At 55.8% G+C, this 22,284-nt stretch overlaps 1 protein-coding gene across 1 annotated transcript in view; it reads right to left on the bottom strand.

Annotated features, from left to right (window-relative positions):
- Positions 1 to 4,281: 4,281 nt before the first annotated feature.
- The window catches only part of ST14 (suppression of tumorigenicity 14), a 39,955-nt gene continuing 21,952 nt past the window's right edge, over positions 4,282 to 22,284 (bottom strand). Inside the window, exons 3-19 of the mRNA XM_032426377.1 lie at positions 22,135 to 22,262; positions 21,824 to 21,894; positions 20,853 to 21,010; positions 20,603 to 20,638; positions 20,129 to 20,369; positions 17,622 to 17,761; positions 17,209 to 17,306; positions 16,346 to 16,455; positions 16,125 to 16,255; positions 14,725 to 14,829; positions 14,293 to 14,403; positions 14,084 to 14,197; positions 13,663 to 13,785; positions 12,716 to 12,902; positions 5,923 to 6,197; positions 5,039 to 5,175; positions 4,282 to 4,898 (exon numbers count right to left, since the gene is read on the bottom strand). Coding sequence (XP_032282268.1) covers positions 4,737 to 4,898; positions 5,039 to 5,175; positions 5,923 to 6,197; positions 12,716 to 12,902; positions 13,663 to 13,785; positions 14,084 to 14,197; positions 14,293 to 14,403; positions 14,725 to 14,829; positions 16,125 to 16,255; positions 16,346 to 16,455; positions 17,209 to 17,306; positions 17,622 to 17,761; positions 20,129 to 20,369; positions 20,603 to 20,638; positions 20,853 to 21,010; positions 21,824 to 21,894; positions 22,135 to 22,262 — 2,327 coding nt within the window. The 3' untranslated portion in view covers positions 4,282 to 4,736. The remainder of the gene's footprint in view (positions 4,899 to 5,038; positions 5,176 to 5,922; positions 6,198 to 12,715; positions 12,903 to 13,662; positions 13,786 to 14,083; positions 14,198 to 14,292; positions 14,404 to 14,724; positions 14,830 to 16,124; positions 16,256 to 16,345; positions 16,456 to 17,208; positions 17,307 to 17,621; positions 17,762 to 20,128; positions 20,370 to 20,602; positions 20,639 to 20,852; positions 21,011 to 21,823; positions 21,895 to 22,134; positions 22,263 to 22,284) is intronic.

The following is a 22,284-nucleotide window of genomic DNA, read 5'->3' as shown; positions in this document are numbered from 1 at the left end:
GGAACAGACAGACCATGGAATGGATCCTGCCGACGCCTGGAAACAGCTCTGGATGGGGACTTTTTAGGAAACAATCAGAGGTGAGGGGATAGAATAAATACACGGTCTCTAAGCTGCAGACACAGGACGATGGAACTTGGGAGTATACACCCCTCTCGAGAAGAAAAGGAGGGAAACAGAAAAAGGAGAGCGAAACCAGTTGAAATCCTGAGTGAGAGGATTTCTTCATCAAAATATGTCATCACTGGGGCCCTATCTGAGCACCAAAGCAGTTCGTGTGATGGACAGGTGCTCATCTGAGAGTCAAAGCTGCTCTTTCTTCAGGGGTTTTCTTTGAGGGGCAGGGAACAGATAATAAATCCAGACCGAGGCCTCCCTGTACATTCAGCCAGGGCCTGCGGCCAGCTCACTCCCGCTTTCCTGACATCCCGCGGCAGCTCCCTCTCATCTCCTGTCTCTGCCACCAGCTGAGAAGGGCTCACCCCCGAGGGGAGCCTGTCCCCCACCTCCCACAGGCCCAGAGCAATGGCCACTTGCTCAAAACCTCTCCGACATACTGTTGTCAATGCCAGTGCTGGTCATCTTGTGGAAGGACAGTTTGAACCATCTTCTAGGTCATGCCAAGAGGTAAAAGCAGGTGACAAATACTCCCATTCCTGCTTTGGGGTTTGGTCCCGTCATTCTCAGTGGTACTTGGTGGTTTTGCCAGCTTTCTTCCTGATGGTCACCCTGAGGAATGACCCAGTGACCAGAGGCACCTATTCTGAGACAGTGGTTATCCCCCACCTCCTTCCTGCCCTCAACCAACCACTCTTTTTTTTGTCATTTCTTTTTTTTATTTTTTTTAAGATTTTATTCATTTATTTGACAGCGAGAGAGAGAGAGAGCACAAGTAGGCACAGAGGCAGGCAGAGGGAGAGGGAGAAGCAGGCTCCCCACTGAGCAGGGAGCCCGATGTGGGGCTCGATCCCAGGACCCTGAGATCATGACCTGAGCTGAAGGCAGACGCTTAACCAACTGAGCCACCCAGGCGCCCTTCTCAACCAACCACTCTTACTGGGCAAACTGAGATGGCCTGGCAGCTAGGTGGAGCCCAGGGACCCCATCAGTGGCAACATTCTACCCAGGCTGGCAAAGCCCCAGCCCAGAAAATAGGCCGTGTGGCACAAAGGGCTCGTGACCGGGTTCATCAGAATTCCCAAAAGCAACGGGGACGCATGCGGCCTACCTTCATTCTCTGTGAATTGTGTTACAATTTCCTTTCTTTAGGAAATGATGCTGTCTGAACAATACATAGTTCCTGGTAGGTCAGTGCCTAAGAGTACGAGCAGATCACCAGCACCCAAGCCTTAGATCCAACAGGTCCTAAGTGTGGGATCTTGGGCAATGATTTAAACTCTTAGCGCCGTGGTTTTCTGTCTGTACAATGGGAATGACCATAGTGAGGTTTAAATTAAGTAAGAACAAGTAAAGCATGTAGAACACTTTGAAGGCGCTCATCATTAAGTGGGAGATCTGTTGGGCCCATGTACTCTTATGACTTCACAGTTCCAAGAAATTCAAATGTCTGAGAACCACTGACTTAAAGATCCAATTCCCCTTACGTGTGGGTGCAGGTGTGCAAAACACCCACATACATGACACATGCACGCACACATACACCCATGACTCCAAGCCTAGAAAAGTGAAAAGCATCATTTCATCTCCAAAAGGTAGAGCCCCCTTAAATTCGAGACTGTAGGCACCCCAGAGCCCCTGGGCAGGGAGAGGGAGTCCTGGTGTAACAGCCAGGTCATATTCCTGTGACATATTCTATTTGGGACCTTGGTCCCTAAAACGCATATCCTGCTCCTCCCCGCAAATGTGTGTGTGTGTGTGTGTGTGTGTGTGTGTGTGTAAGAACATACCTGGCCCGTATGTCACAGCTATCTGCCAACAGTGTGTCATAGGACGATGTTTCACACTTGCTTGCTACTCTCAGTGAGAGCATGTCCCTCCTACCCACAGAGGTGACCTCTCTTCTCAGCTCAAAACTGTCTTCGACTCTGTCCTGGGAATGTCTGTCCTCCAGGCCCCAGTGTCTGAGGGCCAGCGGTCCTGACTGCAGATTAGGGGCGAGGGTACTAAAGGGGCCCCAGGACCTAAAAAGCGATTAGAAAGCAGCAGAAGGCAGCCTTCTGAGAACGGGTGGACCTGGGGGCCTTCCCCATCCCACCTCACCTAACCGCAGCCCACCCCCAGGAAGCAGAGGGCAGGCCCCTCCCCCGTGACTGCAACAAGCCCAGCTGGGTCCGCCGCCCAGAAGGGAAATCCCGCGCTGCCCCCTAGTGGCTGGACAACTTCCCTCCCCGCTGTATGGGTTCTGGGCTCTGGGTCTCGGAAGACTTCCAAACTGGGCTCATTGTCTATAAAGTCCATCCTAACTCATCCAAACTCACTGTTATTTCTGCAGAATCTATGTCTGGATCAGACCCCCCTGTCCATGCAATTGGATTAAACACTCACTAAACTTTAGTTTAAATGTTTTTGGTTGGTGGCTAAAACAATTGAGGTTCAGGGTAGTTGAGGAGAACCAGAGAGATGGATCTTTGGAGACTAAGGAGCCTCAAAGTGATGGGCTTGACTTCCCATTACTTAAGGATTCTTAGGCTAGTCTTATCTCCAGTCAGGAGTAAATGGATTTGGCTCCACAGTCTTTTTAAAAGAACTGACACTTCCTTGAGCTTCCGGGCATCAAATGTTTGAGGCTTCTAGGACAGGGCCAAAGTGCAGGACGTACCTGCACGCCACTGCCCTGGGCGCCCGTGAGGCTGATGCTGTTAGCCCGTGGACACACTGCTAAAACGGTGGTAGGTCAGAATCACATGGAACAACTTGCTAATGTGCAGACTACAGGGCCCCGCCCCAAAGTTTCTGATGCAAGTGTGGGTGAAGCAGGAGCCTTCCCAGCTGGTGCTGCTGCTCTGGGGAGGGAGTTCTCAAGCCCAGGTTAGGCCATGGTGGGAGAAGGCGGATGCTACAGGCAGGCACGGACTGGCCTCCCAAACCCCACTGTGTGGGCAACCGCTTCTACACCTGGGCCAGGCTGGCGGCTCGAGGGCTGTGCGTACTTGGGAAGCGGAGCACAGGCAAAGCCTCTCCCTGAATGCCGGCTATGCACAACATGGCGCCTGCACAGGAGTCCTGACGACCTCTTCTTTCTTCTACTTGGCACGCCTTGGTAAAGAATGGTTGCTCTTTCCCTTCCCTGGAAGGAAAATCTAACACGCACGCCTGCACAGGTGTGAAGACAAAACTTCCCCTCCCTCCAGAAAGTAAAACATTCAGGCTAAAATCAAAGCAGCAGCTGATCTCCTCCTAGAGCTCTGTCCAGATTGCTCCAATCAAACTGCGTTTTCCTCCCTTCCGTTCCCAAAACTCCTGGAGGGCAAAGACTGTTGATTTAACAAGTATGTATTAGCATCTTCTAGGAGCCAGGCCTGAGCCAGGGATATGGTGATGAGCAAAGACCACGCCGTCTTTGTTCATGACACTGGCCATCTGATTTCTCTTCCTAAGCCCCTTCTTGCCCCTAGCCCCAGCCCGTATAGTGCCTTGGCATACAGAAGGTTCTCAAATGTCCCTTCAAGAACTCCCTAAGCCCTCCCTAGATCGTTGATGCTGTCATTCTGTGTCACTCCAAGCAAGGAGAGAGAATATTTTAAATTAATAAGTAAAAATCAAAGGTACACTGGAGATGTGAGAACATTAAGCAAAGCACCATCCCTCCTGCAAGGCTCAGGGACCATCTGCTCAGCCCACACTGGACAGCCTCGACATCGTGCCTACCCTCATGTCTGCGTGTACAAGCACACACACGCGTACACAGAACTCACTTGATCACCTCCCTGCCCGAGGGAAAGCCCCACCTCCTCCTTTCTTCCTGGGACACACAGCTCCTCCCTGTCCTAGGGTGCCCAGGCTGGGCAGCTACTGCACACCCTTCCCACCTCATGCCTCACCGCCAGCCCCCCTCTGCCCTGCACACCCCTCCTTTCAGGGCACCAGGTCTTGGTCTCAGAAGCAAAACATAGCATCCCTTGCTGGCCTGGAGAAGGCCACAGGGCACTGTGGCCTCTGCTCTTAGCCTGACTCCAGGGTCTGTGCTGATGGGAATTTAAACCCAGTTTACTGCTTGCAACTGGGGCTAGGAGGAAGGAGAGCCCATCAAGTCCAGTGAGAAAAAAAATGTACCTAAAAACAGTTTACTCATACACACAAATACATACACTGAAGCCCACCCCAGAAGCTGGTAAAAATTCAAATTTTAGACCCATGTGTCTTCCAAGGTCCTCTGGCCTGGGTCTCCTGAACAGTGTGACCCTAGGAGCCCACAGTGCCCCCACCAGCCCCTCGTAGGGGTCCCAAAGCAACATTACAACCGCTCCTGTATCAGAGAGGCAGAGCCCACAGATTGTCCGGACGAGCCTCAGCCCAGGTTGGGACTGGAGGGGAGAGGCTGTGTCTTCAAGCCTGTGCCCCTTGGCACTGCCAGTGTCCTCCCTCCCCACCTCCCATCCTCTGCTTCGGAGGTGAGGGAAGAGAGGAGTTTTCCAGGCCGAGTCACCCTCTCCAGAGTCCTGGGGATTCCGTTCACAGTCTGGGTTCTGGGGAGCTCAAGTCAGGGGTGCTGTTAGCGATCCTGTCCTTGGCCCGCAGGTGTGCACGTTGGGGTGGCCCAACGATGGCCCCTGCATCTACACCCCAGTCTGCTCTTTAATCCAGTCCCGAAATTCAGAGATTCTCGTGTACACGCCGGGCTTGTCCCTCTGAGCGCAGCCGTCACCCCAGCTCACCACGCCGGCCTGGAAAATCCGCCCGTCGGCCTCCACGCTGGACAGCGGGCCCCCGGAGTCGCCCTGCGGGGAGACCAGCGCCTCGTTGTTCGAGTGCCCGCCCGCGCCCGCGCCCGCGCCCGCGCCCGCGCCCGCGCCCGCGCCCTGGGCCCGCCCCCTACCGCGGGCCCCGCCCCCTACCTCGGGCCCCGCCCCGCGCGCACCTGGCAGGCGTCCACGCCGCCGCTGAGGTAGCCCACGCACATCATGCGCGGGGTGATCTGCTGCGGGAGCAGGCTCTCACAGGTCGTCTGGTTGATGACGCGGATCTCGCCCTTCTGCAGGACCAGCGCGCCCGAGCCTGGGGGGCGGGGGGCAGGAGGGCGGGACGAGGCTGAGCCGGGCCGTGGCGCCCCGACCGGCCTGTGCAACGGCCAGGACCCCCTTCCAGGCTCTTCCACGGCAGTGACCTCACTAGCAAATCTCCGGACACAACCCCACTGCCCGTGGCTGACAAATGCTCAAGGAACTGGGCGACCGGGGACAGATCGGACGTTCGGCGTGGGAACGGGGTGTGGGAAACGAGAAACAGGAGAGCGACGGAAAGCACCACGCAGCGGCTCCGGGGTTGTGTTAAGTCGGGTTCTTTCCCTATTTCCTCTATCTATTCTACAGATTTGCCACAGTGTGCTGTCGCACTATGATAACTGATTTTTCCCCTTTGCCATTGACCAACGAACGTGCCTTCAGATGGAGGCAGAAGGGCCGAGGAGGCGGGGCTCCCGCCCCAGGACCTGACACGGGCCCAGCTTGCCAGGCCCCCCTGCGTCACACAGCGCTCCCACCAGTGTCCTTACGTTCACGGAGCACCATCTGGGAAGGTGTCTTACCCTCACTTCACAGGTGAAGAAACAGGCTCAGAGTTTAAGCAACCGCCAAGGTCACTCAGATAAGTTCAGCGGCATGGCCAGGCCTTCCACCCGGAGCCCAGCCTGCACTTCACTCCGGAACAACCCGGCCCCGCCAGGCAGAGAGAAGGGGGGGCGGCCCAGCGGCCGCCAGCCCCGCCCCCCACTCCCCCCACCAGCCAACCCCCGCGCCCGCTCACCTCCTTCCTGGGTGTGGCCCCAGCCCGTGACCCAGATGGCCTTGCCGGCGGGGAAGCTGTGCGACGATTCGGGCAGGCAGATGGGCCTCACGGAGCTGCTGTAGTCGGCCGGCTTGTCCAGCTCCAACAGGGCAATGTCATAGTCGAAGGTGAAGTCGTTGAAGAACGGGTGGGCGATGATGCGCTTGAGGCCGAGCTCCTGCACCCCGGTGGCACTGCGCTTGCTCTGGTCGTGCAGGCCCAGGAAGGCGGTCCACAGCGTGTGGTCAGAGTAGCTGCGAGAGGGGCCGCACAGCTGCCTGAGCACGGACCTGCCACTGCCCGGACCGTGGACGGGGCTGTGGCTTCTGCGTGGCTCCCCAGCCGCCCACAGCACTCAGCCCCCTGTACCTCCTTGTTTCCCTCTTGTAATAGATTTTTAATCTGATTACCAAAAACACATTTCTTAGCGATGTGATCTTTCACAGAAAGAAAAACACAGAACTCAGCACAAATACTTTTTTAACACAGTGGTACGTGTTCTAAGAACAAAATGAATTGGAAAGTAGACTGAACTTCATCTACTAGGTTTGCCGTTGGTGGTGGGACAAGTGTAGCAATTCCGAACTGTATCATGTATACTGGGGTACTGCACGAGTAAAGATAACACACTGCCATTGCTGGGAGCCAATTTCTGGTGTGGGAAAAGGGAGATACAAAGGGAGTAGGGGAGGAGGGAGTGCAATCAGAGGTAGCAATCAAAGCTCAGGATTTCTCCAAAAAAAATGGCCCCAAAGCAATGACATCCCCAATAACACCCAGAACTTGGTTTCTATATATTCTTCTCCATTAAAAGGAACCAAGGCTCCCTGGAGAAATGGTTGATTTCAGGTCTGAAGCACGGAAGGCATAAAGCGACCTTGGAACATTTTGTTTTACCAGAAGTAAGCACGTGAGTGCTCAAACAATCATTGAGTCAGTTATCAGGACCATCCAAACATCAAAATGAACAACAGGATTAAAGTACTGTGCATGCTGAGTAATATAAAAGGGGGAGGGGAATCCATGAGTCCATCCTGAATCTGTAAGGGCAGAAGGAAAGCCACTCTTTACAGAAGAACACTAGCTAATAAATACAGAAGAAACAATATAACAAGAAATCGCATTTCGCATCTACCTTGGCAATAACCAACACCAGCAAGAATCATCGATGGATGCTAAAAACACTGGGTAAAAGATTGCCAGGGGGGCTCCTAGGGGGCTTAGTCAGTTGAACGTGTGACTCTTGATTCTGGCTCAGGTCATGATCTCAGGGTCGTGAGATCGAGTCCCACAACAGGCTCCACACTGGGCATGGAGCCTGCTTAAGATTCTCCTTCTCCCTCTGCCCCTCCCCGCTCCTCTCTCTCTCCCTCTCCAAAGAGAAACAACATGATATTCACACTGACTCAAAGTGTCATCCAAGATTATTCATAACAAGGGGGGGGCACACTTATAATGGATGAAAGCCGTGGACCACACCTTAACCAAGTGATCAGACTATCCTCCCAGCCATTCCCACCAATGGGCTAGGACACAGCATCACCTATATAGTGTTCTCCGGGAAAAAAAAAAAGTTTAACCTAACTCTAACCATGAAAAAACAATCAAAAAATCCAAACTGAGAGACATTCTGCAAAATAACCAGCCTGGACTTTTCAAACATGCAATGCCTAAAAAATAATAATAAATTTTTTAAAAAATAAAGGTTTAGGGGAACTGTTCTAAATTTAAGAGACTAGGGGCGCTTGGGTGGCTCAGATGGTTAAGCATCTGCCTTGGGCTCAGGTCATGATCCCAGGGTCCTGGGATCGAGCTCCACATCTGGCTCCTGGCTCGGCTGGGAGCCTGCTTCTCCCTCTCCCTCTGCCTCTCCCCTACTCATGCTCTCTCACTCTCTCTCTCTATCTCTCTGTCTCAAATGAATAAATAAAATGTCTAAAAAATAATAATAAATAAATAAATAAATTTAAGAGACTAAAGAAAACTAAGGACTAATACAGAGCACAACCCTTGACTGGATCCTAGATTTAAAAAAAAAAAAGGCTACAAAAGACAATATCGGGGTCACTGGGGGACACCTGAAGCATGAAAGACGTGCTTGCCACTAGTACTGTGTCCACACTGTTGTTTCTGGAGGTGATTCCCATATTGTGGGTATGGGGGGGAGCTCTCGTTGTTGGGAGACACGAGCTGAGGTACTTGGGGACAGGTGTCATCATGGCTGCACCCAACTCGGAGACAGTTCAGAAAAACGTGCATGTGTAAAGAGAGAGAAATAAAACAAATGTGGTCAAATTCAACAGGTAGTGAATGTAGATAAAGGGTATGAGGGTATTCATTGTCATTTTTTCCTTCATTATATTTGCAACTTTTTTGTAGGTTTGACAATTTTTCAAAATAAAAAATTGGGAAAAGTCTATCTTTAAAATAGAAAGTCTGCATGAGGAAGAAAAGCACGAAGATCAGCTTCACTTTATCTAGCCTATCAAGAGAGTCAAGAGGCTAGTGAAGTGGCCAGTGCTAAAATGTCCTGGCACGGCGCCTTCTCTCCTCGGGGCTCTGAACCTTACCTCCTCCTCCACTGTCTCTCTCCCCCTGCCCCTGAAGCCCAGCTCACCGGCCCTCCGCTAGCCCCGCCCCCCGCCAGCCCCGCCCTCCGCTAGCCCGCGCCTCTATCCCTTCCTCTCCGTTCCTGCAACCACCTCCCTGCAGAACCTCACACCCAGACGGCAGCACTAGCCTCCAAACCGGTCTTTTTGCCTCTGCTCTTTTTAATCTGTTGCTACCAGATGAGAACTTCCTGAAAACTTCTTTTGTGAGAGCCGTTTTCAACACCCTGAAATGATTCCAAGACCCACCAGATCAGCCAGGCATTCTGTATCTGCATTAATTCTGCCTTACCCTTTCTGACTTCTCCCAACCATCTATGGTGTTCCAGGAACTGCATGAGACCTAACCTCCAAGTGTACCGCGTCCTCGGGGAGGGAGCCATTAAAACCACCCATGACAGCCCAGCATGGGTGACCTCCAGAATGATGGGCAGCAGGCTATGGCAGAGTATGGGGTGGGAGGTGGGTGGCGGGGAGAGGAAGCATGTCATGAACAAGGCCTTGGAGATCAAATAGGACTTGGCTAGTCAAAGCCTGCAGGTGGGGGAGAAAGCAGCAAGACCACAGAGAGCCAAGGGAATGTTAAATACCCCCCGAAATTGAAAATACGGAAGGTGTGAGGGCAGGACAGGAGACTGAGCCTGGAGAGATGGCACGGGCCAGAGAATGTGGCCCTGTTGGTCATGTTACTCCTTTTCTGCTTTATCCTACAAGTTACCCCGAGCAAGGGGTTGATAGGATCAGATTAGCTCTTTGGAAAGACCACTCCCACCTTGTGGAGACAGGCAGGCATGCTGAGAAGCAAGAGGGTGATCAGGTAGAGGGCGCTGCAGCTGCTAGAGGGCAGCAGCAATGTGAGGGGGAAAGAGTAGAGATGGTCTGGGATATTTAGCAGGCAAGGGCCGGCGATTGAAAGGATGGGATGGGTGGGGTGGGGGGACAGGGTGGGAGAGTCATCCTCCTCCCCTCTGGCACCATCTGTCTGTGATCTCATCACCCGCTACAGACATCCCTTTGTCACCCTGCGCCCATGCTAAGCCCCGTGCCCCCACCCCCTTGCCAGCCCCATTCACCCAGCAACCCCAGCCCCTCTTTCTCGAAGCTTCCTCACATTAAGCCTGCCAGGATGGTCTTTTCTCTCCAGTCCACATTCCTCGGTCGAGGACAGCCTTCGACTCTTTGAGCAGACTTAGTCTCTAGTCGTTGAAGGTACACACGCTCACCAGCAACTGAGAGACCAAGTGTGAAGGTCCAGCCACTGAGGCGCCCCGGGGGCTGCCGTGGGGTTGGGAAGGCACTGGTGGTAGCCACGCCAAGCTCTCTTCTCAGTGCTGACACGTCAAGTCATTTCATCCCCCAGGCAGCCCGTCAATGTAGGGCTGCCCATTCTTAGATGAGGACTCAGACTACAGAGAGACTAAGTAACTTGACCAAGATCACACAGCTAATAAGTCGTGGACAGGACTGAACCCAGGCAGCCTATACTTTTAACCACAGCAACACCCTGCGAGCACCTGCCAACTCAGAAATGTGTCCAAAGTAACTGCACTCCAGATCCTTGCACACTTCACACCCACCTGCCTCTGCTCACACCCTTCTTTGTCTGGAAAGTCTGCGTCACCTTGTCCAGTTGCAAACACTCTCAGGTTTCAACACTCACACCAGACACCCCTGCTCACAGAGGCACTCTTAAGTCTCCATCCCCCGCCCAGGGGGGAGTTCTCAACTCCCACACGCCGGGCCCAGGTAACCTGTGCACAGTTCCCACACAGCACTTGCCGCGTGCGCATGTACGTGTGCGTGCATGAGCATGTGTCATGTATCTCGTCCCCCCAGCCTGGGAAGCCTGGGAAGTGCGGAGAAGAAGGCTTATTCATCTTTGCCCCCGGTGCTAATAACAGCATGGGGTGTCGAATGGATTAACTGCACTATCACTTGGCGGAAGTAAGACTGATGATCAAGAGAAAATGAAGGAAGAGGAAATGAGACATTCAGTGATGAAGCAAGAGAAAGAGGGAGAAGGAACAGAGGGCACGGGGACCATACATGGAGATCCTGGCTCGCCCTGCTGAGGGTCTAGAAGCAGTGGGATTGCAGTAACACTGAGGATATGGGGCTCGGTCTCGCTGTCCTCCGATAACAGGATTCCCGGGGCGGGGGGGCGGCAGGGAGGGGAATGGCTCATTCCAGGCCTGGGCCAGGGAAAATACAAGACAGGCCTAGAGCACCTGGTAGGGCCAGAAAGCATGGAAGTGGTTCAAAAGAACAAAAGAATGGGGGCAGATCAAAGGGACACAGGAGCCAACCTGGGAGAGAGTGCCATGGTCGAATCTGGAACAATCTGAGCAACAAAGTCCTATCACGGCATTGGATTACAATCCAAAGAAATGTAAATATACATGAGTCCATACGAATAGAAATAGCTAACTAAATAAATAAATGGAAGAGAAGGGACAAAGCTTCCTCACAGAAGAATTCCAAACTGGCTCACTTCCAAAGAATAAAGAAAGGGGGCCTTCACCGCGAGGCAGCCTGGCAAACACTATCTCAACCAGCGGAGGACTCACGTTACCGGTGATAAGTCAGGCTGGTAGCCTGGGCCCGCTGACGGCATGTGATATTCTTTCCAGACACTCAGAAGCGCAGTCTAATCATGACAAGAACATTAGACAAACCCAGACTGGGGTGGGGGGGACATTCTACAGGACACCTGGCCTCCGAACTGTCAAGATCACAAAAACAAAGCAGGCTGACTGAGCAACTGTCACGGATCGGAGACTGGGGACAGGGGACAACAGTGCAAAGTGGTAACGTGGACTGGCTCCTGCAGCAGAGAGGATCTGAGAATAAACCCCACGGACGCCACCAGAGCCTGCGGGGGTGTTCATGGCAGGGCCCAGGGGGTTCTCAGTGCTGACAGACGCACCCCGCCCGCGAGAGAAACTGGGTGAGGGTACGCGGGAACGCCGTACTATCTCTGCAACTCGTCTGGATCCCAAGATAGTTTCTTTTACAAAATTCTTAAGTAAGCTCCCATCACCCCAAAAAGGAACAAAATGATTTCTGCCCAGGGTAGAGCAGAGTGTGAGAAAATAAGAGGGAGGGCAGTTGGGCGGGATGAGGCTGCCCTTCAGCCCAGCAGGGCCCCAGGGACCACGGCCCTGAGCTCGCTCCGGACCTCTGCGGTCACTGCCATCACGCATGCCTATGTGCACCTGCCTGGCCATGCTAGGTCCTGGCTCTCCTGAGACTTCACGGTGCTTCTTCTCTCCTCCCTGCAAGAGGGTGACTGTGGCAGCCCAGTCACCTCTCACAGCTGCCTCTGGCAGAAGGGTACGTGCCCAGCAGAAGGCACTGAGGGTGGGGAGCCCCTGGAAGGTCCGCTCCCCTCGGAGGAGGCTGTCCCACCAGACTTCCTCCATGGCCAGTGGCCACAGGGCCTGGGCTGGCTGACTCTAAGACACAAGGAGCTGGTCAGGCTCCCCCATCCCGCTGCCCTGCCCCCCCTTCCTGAGATGCCAGCAGGACCCTTCCTCAGTGACCTCCCCTGTGCCAGGCTGGACCCCGCCCGTGGGCCCGAGGCCCAGCGGGCAGAGTGCACTGTGTGCCAGGCGCAGAGCTCAGGGTTTCAGGTGCACGAGCACGGTACTCTCGGGCCTCCAGGGATAAGAACTCACGGTGTCACCGTTCCTGCGGAAGAACCCGAGGCCCAGGAAGCATGAAACACTAGCCCACGGCCACTGGGCAAGCAGAGCTGGGGCGTGAATGTGAGTCTGAACCGGTCCCGGGGCGGCCCCGTGCACAGACCGACCACACATGCCTTGGAACCCGCACACCCGGGCTCGAGCCTGCCTGTGCCGCTCCCCAGCTGCACGCCCGCAAGCACACACCCTGACCTCTCTGAACCCCCGTTTCTGTAAAATGGGGACATAACCAGACCCGCCTAACCAGGTTGTTAGGAGAGGCACTGAGATACTGCTTTACGGAGAGGGCGCACCTAACAGGGGTCTGTTTTTATGATTACTGTTATTAAGCCCCATCCTGGGGGGTCTGCCACCCCTCCTGGTCCTGTCGCAGCGCCATCCGCCCTGGCATGACTTACACACCGGGGGCTTTCCGAGCCCAGAAAACACAAGGAGAACCCCTCCCAGCCAGCGGCCCACCTGAATCCTCTGTCGTCGATGAAGCAGTGAGCTGCTGACACCATCCAGTTGGGAGAGATGATCGAAGCCCCGCACACGTGGCCCTGGCCCAGGACATGGAGGCTGACCTGCCAGGGCCACTCACCTTCGTCAGCATTCGTGCCTCCGACGACCCGGGACTGCCTGGAGAATGACCGCAGCCCACAGTCTGGGAGGCGCAGAAAACGCACAGGTCAGAGAGTCAGGTGGGGGCACCAGCCCCCCGCTCCCCTCCCCGCGCTCAGCAAGAGGCCGTGTGAGGCAGTCACCTTTTCGTGGGACCCCCTACAAATATCTCGGAGACTCAGAGACCCCCACTGACATTCCCCCGGCCCCTCTCCCTCCTTCCAAACCCAAAACCCTCACACTCCCACCCCCCCATCCCTGTCCAAATGCATTTAGAGGCCTTCAGACATCTGCCGGTTTGCTTGGATTTAATTTGAGTGCCATTTGCCTAGATTTCCCTGCTGACTGCTGACGGGCACAGCTCTCAGAGGAAAGAGCGGATGGGTGGCGTGACATCACAGAACGGCTATAGCTGTGCTCAGATTTAACCTATGGCCAGCGCTTCTGAAATACACCCGAGGCCGCAAACTGAAGCATGGGTGTGCTGGGGGCAAAACCCTGCCGGCTGCTCTGGCAAGCTGTGCCCTCTCTCCTCCAGGCAGGATGGCCAGCAGGGGCCAGCCTAGCACCTTGGCCAGGACGTCAGCTCTGCCACAGAGGCACTGACAGGCTGGCGGCCCCGGGCCCTGCCTCCAGGATCACAGTGCCTCTGTGCCAATCAGCAAAGTCATCCTTTCCCCCAGGCAAACACACCCTCTCACTAGGGCAGAGCTAGGTGAGTGAGGCACTGGCATGTGTTCCACCTCTGTATGTGCCTTGCACAGTGAACAACCTGCACAACTGTATGCAGCGGCCCTGCTCACCACAATTCTTCTCATCTGAGCCATCGCTACAGTCCTTCTTCCCATCACACTCGGGGTTGCTCTTGCTCAAACAGAGCCCGTTCTGGCAGCGATAGGTGTGTTTGGAGCAGGCAACAGTTCTCACTGTTCAAGAAGGAGTACAAGGGGCAGGCAATCAATTCCTCTGCAGCACCCAACCAAAACCTAATGATCCATCCTCCTTATGCTCCTCATCAAGCCTGTCCCACCCATCCGCACCCATGCCCGTGTCCTCCCAGCCTCGCCAAAGGTTCTCCACCTTCCGGAAGATTCTCCCCCCACTGACGCACTTTCTCATCACACTTAACATCTAAGGTGGTTTGTGTTTGTTAAACTTGGGACCCCCTGCAGTGTGAATGTGCTCACGGCGGCTTCCTTCCTTCCTGCTCCCACCAGGCCTCACCGAGGGCACACGTGGCCTCGTCGGAGCCGTCGCCACAGTTGTCCGTCCCGTCACACTGCTGGTTCTGTGGGATGCACTTCCCATTGCCACACCTGAAGGTCTGAGCCGGACAGCCTGGGGGTGGGATGCACCAACACTCAGCAGTGGCTCGGCGGCCCCTGCTGAGGGTGGGCCGCAGGGAGGCCGGTCCAGCCCCACCCCACACTCACTGCACTCCAGCTCGTCGCTGTTGTCCCCACAGTCGTTGATGCTGTCACACACCCAGAAGAGGGGCTTGCAGAACTTGTTCCTGCACGTGAACTGGTAGGTGGCGTTGCATTCTAAAGGGAGTACGGGGTAGCATTCAGCTGGGCTCCGGGCCCTCGCTCTGACATCAATCATTGCTCACTGCTTCCCAGGGAAGCAGGCGCGACCAGACAGCTGCCTGGGGACCCCTTTCCCTGCTGGGGGGGGGGTTGGTTCTGGGGCGTCCCGGCGTCCCGAGCTATGGAAGCTGAGCCTGGTACTGCAGAAATTCTCTACTCTACTCTGCAGAAATACCCAAACCGCAGAAGGAGGGGTGGGGCGTGAGGTCTACACGGGGCGTGGGGGGTGGGGACGGCATCCAGGAGCGGGACACGGCGTGGGCAGAGGGGACTCACGGCAGTTGAGCTCGTCACTGTAGTCCGTGCAGTCCGCCCAGCCGTCACAGCGCAGCTCCTTCTGGATACACCTCCCCGTGCTACACATGAACTTACCCGGGCATGCTGCAAGGGAGAGGGCAGGCCTCAAGTCCACGGCCACCAGCCCTGCCTCCCACGCCGGCTGCCCTCCCTCGGGGCCACCCTCACCGCCACACTGAGGACCAAACAGAAAACTCTTCCCCGTCCAGCCCTCAGTGTAGAGAGGAGCGGGCTGCAGTTGGCACCGAGGGCAGGGGTCTTCCAGCCCCACCCAGCTGTGGCAAGTGGGGTTCCTAGAACCTACAGCCAGCACGGGAGGGCCAGCCGCAGACCCACAGCGAGGGGCCCCTCCTGACTGCCAGTGACCAAGCCCCAGGGAGCTCCAGACAAAGTGGAGAGAGGCTGGCTGGGTGTGCACTCGGTTCTCCTGCCCTGTGTCCTTGCCGGCCACATGGCCCCAAGTGCCAGGCTCCCCCTGCCCAGCACAGAACAACCGAAGCTCAGCGGATCGATGACGTACGCATCCTATCCAAGTGCCAAATGGCATCCCGAGATTTCCTTACTTCTAAGGCCTTTCCCACATTTCCGTGTTTCTGCAATTGGAATGTGTCCGCCAACCGACGTCGTGAGGCCGGGGACGGAGCTGAGGGTGGATGGGGGTGAGCCTGGCCCGGAAGCTGGGGCCTTCACCTGTGCGCTGCATCGGTGCTTAGTTACTTATCAAAGGGCTTCGGTCGGCCAGTTACACTTTGGGTGGTGAGCCGTGCTGTTGCGTTTTAACTTAAATTTGGATTCTCGTGTGTAGTTAAAATGTCTCCCAGAAGGTTACTCTCTGACGTGGGGCTGACACAAAAAGTCACCATGGATGCGGACGAACTTCTCTGCACACAGCAGACAGGGAAACTAAAGGCCACAGAAACTGCCCCATCTCTTAGGTGGAGACTGCAGAATTTTCAGAGCTCGGAGTAGTTCACGTGACAAGTCCTGCCCCAGGATTTTCTCCCGTGTCTCAGAATTACGCTGCCATTCCCCAAGGGGCTAAAAGGCCACAAAGACAGGCACGGATCGGCAGAGGCGTGGCCATGCTGAAACACAGGCACAGATGGCCCAAAGGAACCCGGGGGCCCTCGGGCTCCGGTGCCTCCCACAGAGACTCGAGGGCACGGCCTGTACCAGCATTCCCTGCCCACCTTTGCCAAGAAATGCATTTATGGCCGCCTTTTATTTTATCCCTCCAAAGGCCACAGGAGTGATATGCACCTTGCATTCTCTGGTATCTCAGACTCAGGGAAGCACAATGCTAGGAAGATACAGAGCAGAGGGTTCGTTGTGGGCCAGTCCCCCTAGCCAGGTTCCTCCTTCTAGAGACGTGTACTCACGGTCACTGGAATCATAGGAGAGGTACTCGGCCAGGAAACCCGTGTCGGTGTAGGACTGATCGGAGTGGAAGCGCACAGTGATCCTGCTGCTCTTGCTGGTAACTACAAACTGGGGCCTCTCTCCACAGTACCTGCAGGGGGCGGTCAAGGGTAAGGAGGGGATCCGGAGGGGCTGGCGGCACCCCTGCCCCTCCAGCACGGCACTGTTCCAGGGCACTCACTTCTCCCCGTTGACCTCCACGTAGTCCTTGGGGCAGGAGCCCGGGGGAATGTTGGGCTCCACCAAGTAGAAGAGCTTGAAGAGCACTTTCACATTTTGGTTGTTGGGCACCTAAGGAGGGAGATGCTGCTGGGGGGTCTGCTGCGTCCTTCCCTCCTCCTAAACCCAGGGACACGGCGTGCTGCTGGCCACGGGCACTGGGGGACCATGGCACACGGCACGACTGCTGCGTTTTTTCTCTCCGACCCGTGTGGGCAATACGGAACACACAGCAGGAGGGCCTCAGGTTGGACGTTTGGAAGAACTTCTAGCCTCAGAGGCAAGAAACACTCTTCTATTCCTAAAGAAAGCTGGAGGTCCTCCCGGCATCATCGAAGAAAGGAAGGCGAGCCGGGTCGCTGACTCGGAGGGCGTGAGGGGCGGCCCGGGCGGCAAGACTCTCGTCTCGCTGCCGTCCAGCAAGTGCTTTCTCCACGCCTCATGCGCATTCTGCGACTTCACCTCTGAGAGGCAGACACCGTTACTCTCCTCTTACCCAGGAGCAAGCTGAGGCACTGACAGGTGGGGTGACTGGCCCGAGGTCCCTCAGGCTGCCGCTGATCAAGAGCTAGGATTTGAGTCTTGGGGACGCTGTAAGATCAGCCCTCCTCCACCCTGTCCCACCCTGCAAGGCTTTAGATACTTGCTATTTGGGAGCTGCTAAGGGAGCCCATCTCCCTCTCCTTGCCCTTCCTCACTTGCCATCCTAGAGCAGCCCTCTCTCTTGTCTTCCCTCCCCCTTGAGCTCTCCTGCCCTCTCTCCCGCTTCCACCTCCTCCCCCTCTCTCCCCCTTTCTGCTCTCACGGGCACCCTACAGCTCCTACCTCAATGTCCCACGTGCAGTTCATGTTGGGCGGGTAGTGGCCAGGATAGTAGGGGCTGCTAAATGTCCCATGGGTGCCACGTAAGTAGCCTCCACAGTCTGAAAGGAAACGCAGGAGAAAGAGCCTGAGGATCGAGGACCCCGGCAGAGCCGGCCCTCCCTTCTCTCAAGCTGCACGCCTGGGCATCTGCACACTCCGCAACCAGTGGCTGGGAAGTGTGAGTGCTGGGAGTCCGACCCCTTTAGGGAGGGCTTCCGACCCACATGAGAGGCAAAAGGCCCTGTGGCTTAAGGTTCCCACCTCTGTCACCGACCAAGGCCAGTTCACCAGCCGAAGGGTTTGTCCTGCGCCTCATGGGCTCAGGCCCGCCCCTCGGATCTGTCCCTCCTCTGCCCCGCCGTGCCCTTCCTTACGGCTCAGCTTAGGCAGCTGGAAGAACGTGGCCTCAAAGCCAGGGTGTCGCCGCTCGGTGTTGGTGATCAGCGTGACGAGCAGGACATTCTGGGAGGAGAGGAAGGTCAGGTTGTAGGAGGGAGGGTAGGTGCCACACAGCCTGTGGGGGGGCAGAAGGGGTGCGTGTTACCGAGAGCACAAAGAACCCCGGCGTCCCTAACCCCGGTCCCATCCACAAAAGGCCAAGGGTGGGGTCACTTCAAAGCCCCTCCCTGCAAAAACGACCTGAATAAGGATTTAGTTGTAAGACTGCCTTTTAAACAAACAGCAAAAACTCAGAAACCTCGAATACCTGACCACAGAAGATTCATTCAACTATGAGGTAAATAATAACAATAATAGTAACAGTAACGGCACCCACACCACTTAGGAACATGCCAGGCACTGCTTAGTGCTATGTATCTATTCACTCAGGCGTTCTTCCTAACAACTCTACTAAGTAAATACTATAATCCCCCCCCTTTACAGACCAGGAAACCGAGGCACAGAGAGGTGATATAACTTGCCCAAGGATCCACAGTTAATAAGTGACTGAGCTGAAAACAAAACTCAGGCATCCTGGCTCTGGAACCGACGCAGCCAAGGACTGTGTCTCGAAGCTTCCACACAAGAACGCCACGTTATGCAACCATTACAAATGACAAAAACAAGCTTACTGATTCGGAAAGAGCATCATGATATACTTCAGTTTTAAGAAGCAGATAGCAAAACCAAATGTGCCCTATAATCCTATTTTTATTTTTTTTAAAGATTTTATTTATTTATTTGACAGAGAGAGACACAGCGAGAGAGGGAACACAAGCAGGGGGAGTGGGAGAGGGAGAAGCAGGCTTCCCCCCAGGACCCTGGGATCATGACCTGAGCTGAAGGCAGACGCTTAATGACTGAGCCACCCAGGCGCCCCACAATCCTATTTTTATTTTTTTTATTTTTTTAATTTTTTTTTTTTAAAGATTTTATTTATTTATTTGAGACAGAGAGAATGAGAGAGAGAGAGAGCACACGAGAGGGGGGAGGGTCAGAGGGAGAAGCAGACTCCCTGCCGAGCAGGGAGCCCGATGTGGGACTCGATCCAGGGACTCCAGGATCATGACCTGAGCCGAAGGCAGTCACTTAACCAACTGAGCCACCCAGGCGCCCACCACAATCCTATTTTTAAATCTATACACAAATGCACCCATACACAGCAAAAAGAGTGAAGAACGTACATCACAAATCTCACAGTGATTACTTCTAGATAGTAAGATTATGATTGAGGTTTGTGCTCTCTGTGCATGTCTGTTTCCCAGTTTTTCCCTTCAGAGCCATGTGCTGATTTTGTTGTACAATTCATAAACTAGAGAGAAGGAAAGAAACCTTGCAGAAAAAGGGTGTTCAGCCTGGAGACCTGGCTGCTGAGCTGTGGCGGCAGATGGTTCTATCCTGTTTGGAGCCTGAATTCTAGCCCATTATTTATCACGAAACGTCTGCCCAGCTCATTTCTGCAGACAGCAAGGGAAGGCTCTGGCCCACTGAGTCAGGAAGAGCTGAGGAGGGGGCAGTCCACCCCCACCCGCAGCGCTGTGAGAGGCACGCTCCATCCTGGCGGGGGGTGGGGGGTGCGGGTGGCCATCTGGGCACCCCCACCTCCTCAGCAGGTGTATGATGCCTTCTTATTTCCTGTAATCCTGATGCTTTGGCCGCTGGGGCCTTGCTGACTCTGGAGACACTGCCCCTCCCAGGACTAGCCAATTCCCACTCACCCTTGGGCAAGCCTTTCACATGCAAACACCCCTCAATCCAGAGCCCACACCCCAACCACCTCCTCCATGGGGCTCTTCCCTCCAGGCGACCACCCACCCTAATGGAGGTGGCCCTAATCACCCCACAACCAGGTCCCAGACAACCAGAGATGGCCCTGTGCCCCAGAACCCACTGGAATTATTTGAACCAGCCAATTCTTAACCTGCATACAAGGCCTGGCCTTGCCTTTCCCGGAAACCATGACAAAGGCTCTGGCCCCTGTTTCCCCCCAGCCCCCTCTGCCTCCTGACTGACCCTGGGGCTTCCCCATGTGGCCCCACACCTGGGGACTGCCCCTCCTCTTGGGAACTGTCAGGAACAAGCGATCATTGAAAAGATCCTGATTTTTTCAATCCTGATCCATCGGCCTCAACATAAGTGAGTGTAATAAAGTGGGGTCTGCACCTCCACTCTGGTGAGGAAAGGAAGCGCACCCAGCTCGCGGGCACCGAGGGGCCGCTGAGTCTTCCTCACCCTGGCCACGGCTGATGAAATCGCCTCTGAGCTGCTCTGCGGGAGCTCACGCCGAGGCCCACACACACCTGATCCCTGCTGCCTGGAACGTGTGCGGGGGCCTCGAGTCCCACAGTCTATCTCCAGCCCACGCTGTGCTTCCCTCCGTGGGCAGCCACCAAGCCCACCACCGCCCCGCCCCCGCCCGCCTCTGCGTCCCCGGGACACTCACTGCACCACGGCACGCGGCTCCACAGGGCTCAGAGTGTCATACACCATGACCAGGTCACTGCCACGGTCGTCACAGGACGCGACATCAAAGCTGCGGAAGGTGAGGCTCAGCACGGACTCGGCATCCCCCCGCAGGGTCCACTGGCAGCGGGCCCGAGCCGGGTACGGGCTGTCGGGGAAGCCGGGTGTGGTGAAGCGGGTCACCTCCCCGCTCCGGGCGTGCAGGGCGAAGCTGCAGCTGTCTGTGTGGGAGACAGAGTGGCCGTGGGGGAGCCACCGGAGCCTCCCTGGTGGTGCACCCAGGCCCTCCGAGATGTCCCAGGCTGCCCTGGACCCGGGAGAGACCGAACAGGGGGCTTCTCATGGCCTGGGAGAGACGGCGGGGGGTGTGTGTGCATGATTTGGGGACCCCCTTGACTGAAGGGGCATCTGGCCACATCCGTCCTCTTCTCTGGGAGATGGGCGTGATACTTACTGTCCTGGGCGGTCTGTACTGTTCTGGAGTCAGTGGCTGAAGAACAAGAAGGAGAACGAAGTATTTACTGGCGTGGTCGATTTCCTCATTCCTGCTTCTTGCTCCCCTAGAGGGGGCTGCGGGGCCAGCAGGCAGTCTTTCCTTCCGTGCCCTGGCTCGGGAGTGCTGTTCCCCCAACGGTCCAGGGCCTGGCCCTGCTCCACCGAAGATGGGCCCAACACACGCCCACCCCTAGCGTCCCTGTACTTACGGAAGGCCACCACGGAGGTCAGCACGAAGGAGCTGAGGGCGCGGGCACGGGGCGGCAGTGTGACCACACGCTCCTCGGCCATGGCGCGCTCGGCCTCCTCCACCAGGTACTTGGGGATGCTGAACTCGGACCAGTAGTAGGCGATGACGCTGCCCTCACTAGGGGAGAGGGGTGAGCCTGAGGCACGGGACGGGGTGGGGGGGCGTGCTGGGCACCCCACCTGTCCCCATACTCTCCCAGATCCCCGGCGCAGACCGGACGGCTCAGGCCCCCAAAGAGACCTTCCTCCAGGCAGGGGCCCACCCCAGATTCTTTTATGCTTCCGCACCTTTTGATCCCTTAAGCCAGACATCTTGCCCCTTGACCCTCTACTCTCAGTCTCACGCCCAACCAGACGTGTTCTGGGGCCAGATCGGGTTTAGGAATGGGACAGCAGCCTTGGGCTGTGGACCCAGCTCTCCCACTAGCTTGGGCGCACTGAATAACAAATTCTTAAGTCTGCCTCCTCATCTCGGAGAGAGGATGCGAATGCCACCTGCCACACAGCATTCATAAGGATTAAATTAAACTAACAAAATCAAAAGCACTTTTGAGATAAAGTCTATTTTTAAAGAAGCATGTTGAAGGCTGGTTGAGCAAGAAAAATATGAAGACTCACTGAAGCCTTCCAAAGCCAAGTTTGGAAAAGTAACACACGGTCACCACCATTACTGAACAGCGTCTGTGGCCACTGCATTCACCTGCATTCACCCGTATCACCTGCATTCACCCACGTCACCCTGGCAACGCCCCTGCGGTGACCCCTGCCCGGGAGACAGCACGATGCCGTGAGCTGAGGGAAGAACAGGGCCTGGTGCCCTGCTCCCCAAGCCAGACCTCGCGGCTCCATCACCCCGCAATCTGCGAGCTCTCTGCCCCCCAAACACACACACACTGTACTGATCCCACCCAGCCTTCTCCCCAGCACCCACCTGAAGGCAGTCACGGCCGACTCCTTGTGGTAGGGGCCCAGGGATGGCACCCCACTGTATAACAGCTTCAGCTGAGGGAAGGAGAGAAGGCTCACGGCTGGCCAAAGAGCAGCAACAACCCCCCCTGCCCAAGCCTGTGCCGCCTCCTCCCCCTGGGGACCTGGGCCCCCTTCCCAGGTGCCTGGAAGCCCATGCCACCTGCAGCCCAGGGATCTGGGAGGAAAGGGAGCCGTGTCCTCTCGGCCCGGGTGGGGTGGGAGTGCCAGGGCAGACAGCAGGGACGGGGCTCCCTGCCCAAGGGCTGGACTCACCGCTTCCTTCACCTTATTGGCCAGGTTTGTAAACTCAGTGGAATTGGAGTTCTCATAGGCATCCAGAAAGTTCTCATTTGTGATCCTCAGGTAGCCATTGAAGACTTTCTGAACCCGCACGTTCCGGTCTATGGGAGACCAGAGAAGGAG

The sequence above is a fragment of the Phoca vitulina genome, unplaced genomic scaffold (assembly GCF_004348235.1).
Source record: "Phoca vitulina isolate PV1807 unplaced genomic scaffold, GSC_HSeal_1.0 scaffold34, whole genome shotgun sequence".
Lineage (NCBI taxonomy): Eukaryota > Metazoa > Chordata > Mammalia > Carnivora > Phocidae > Phoca > Phoca vitulina.
The sequence above is the reverse complement of the archived record's forward strand: the minus strand, read 5'-3'. Positions and strand labels throughout refer to the sequence as shown.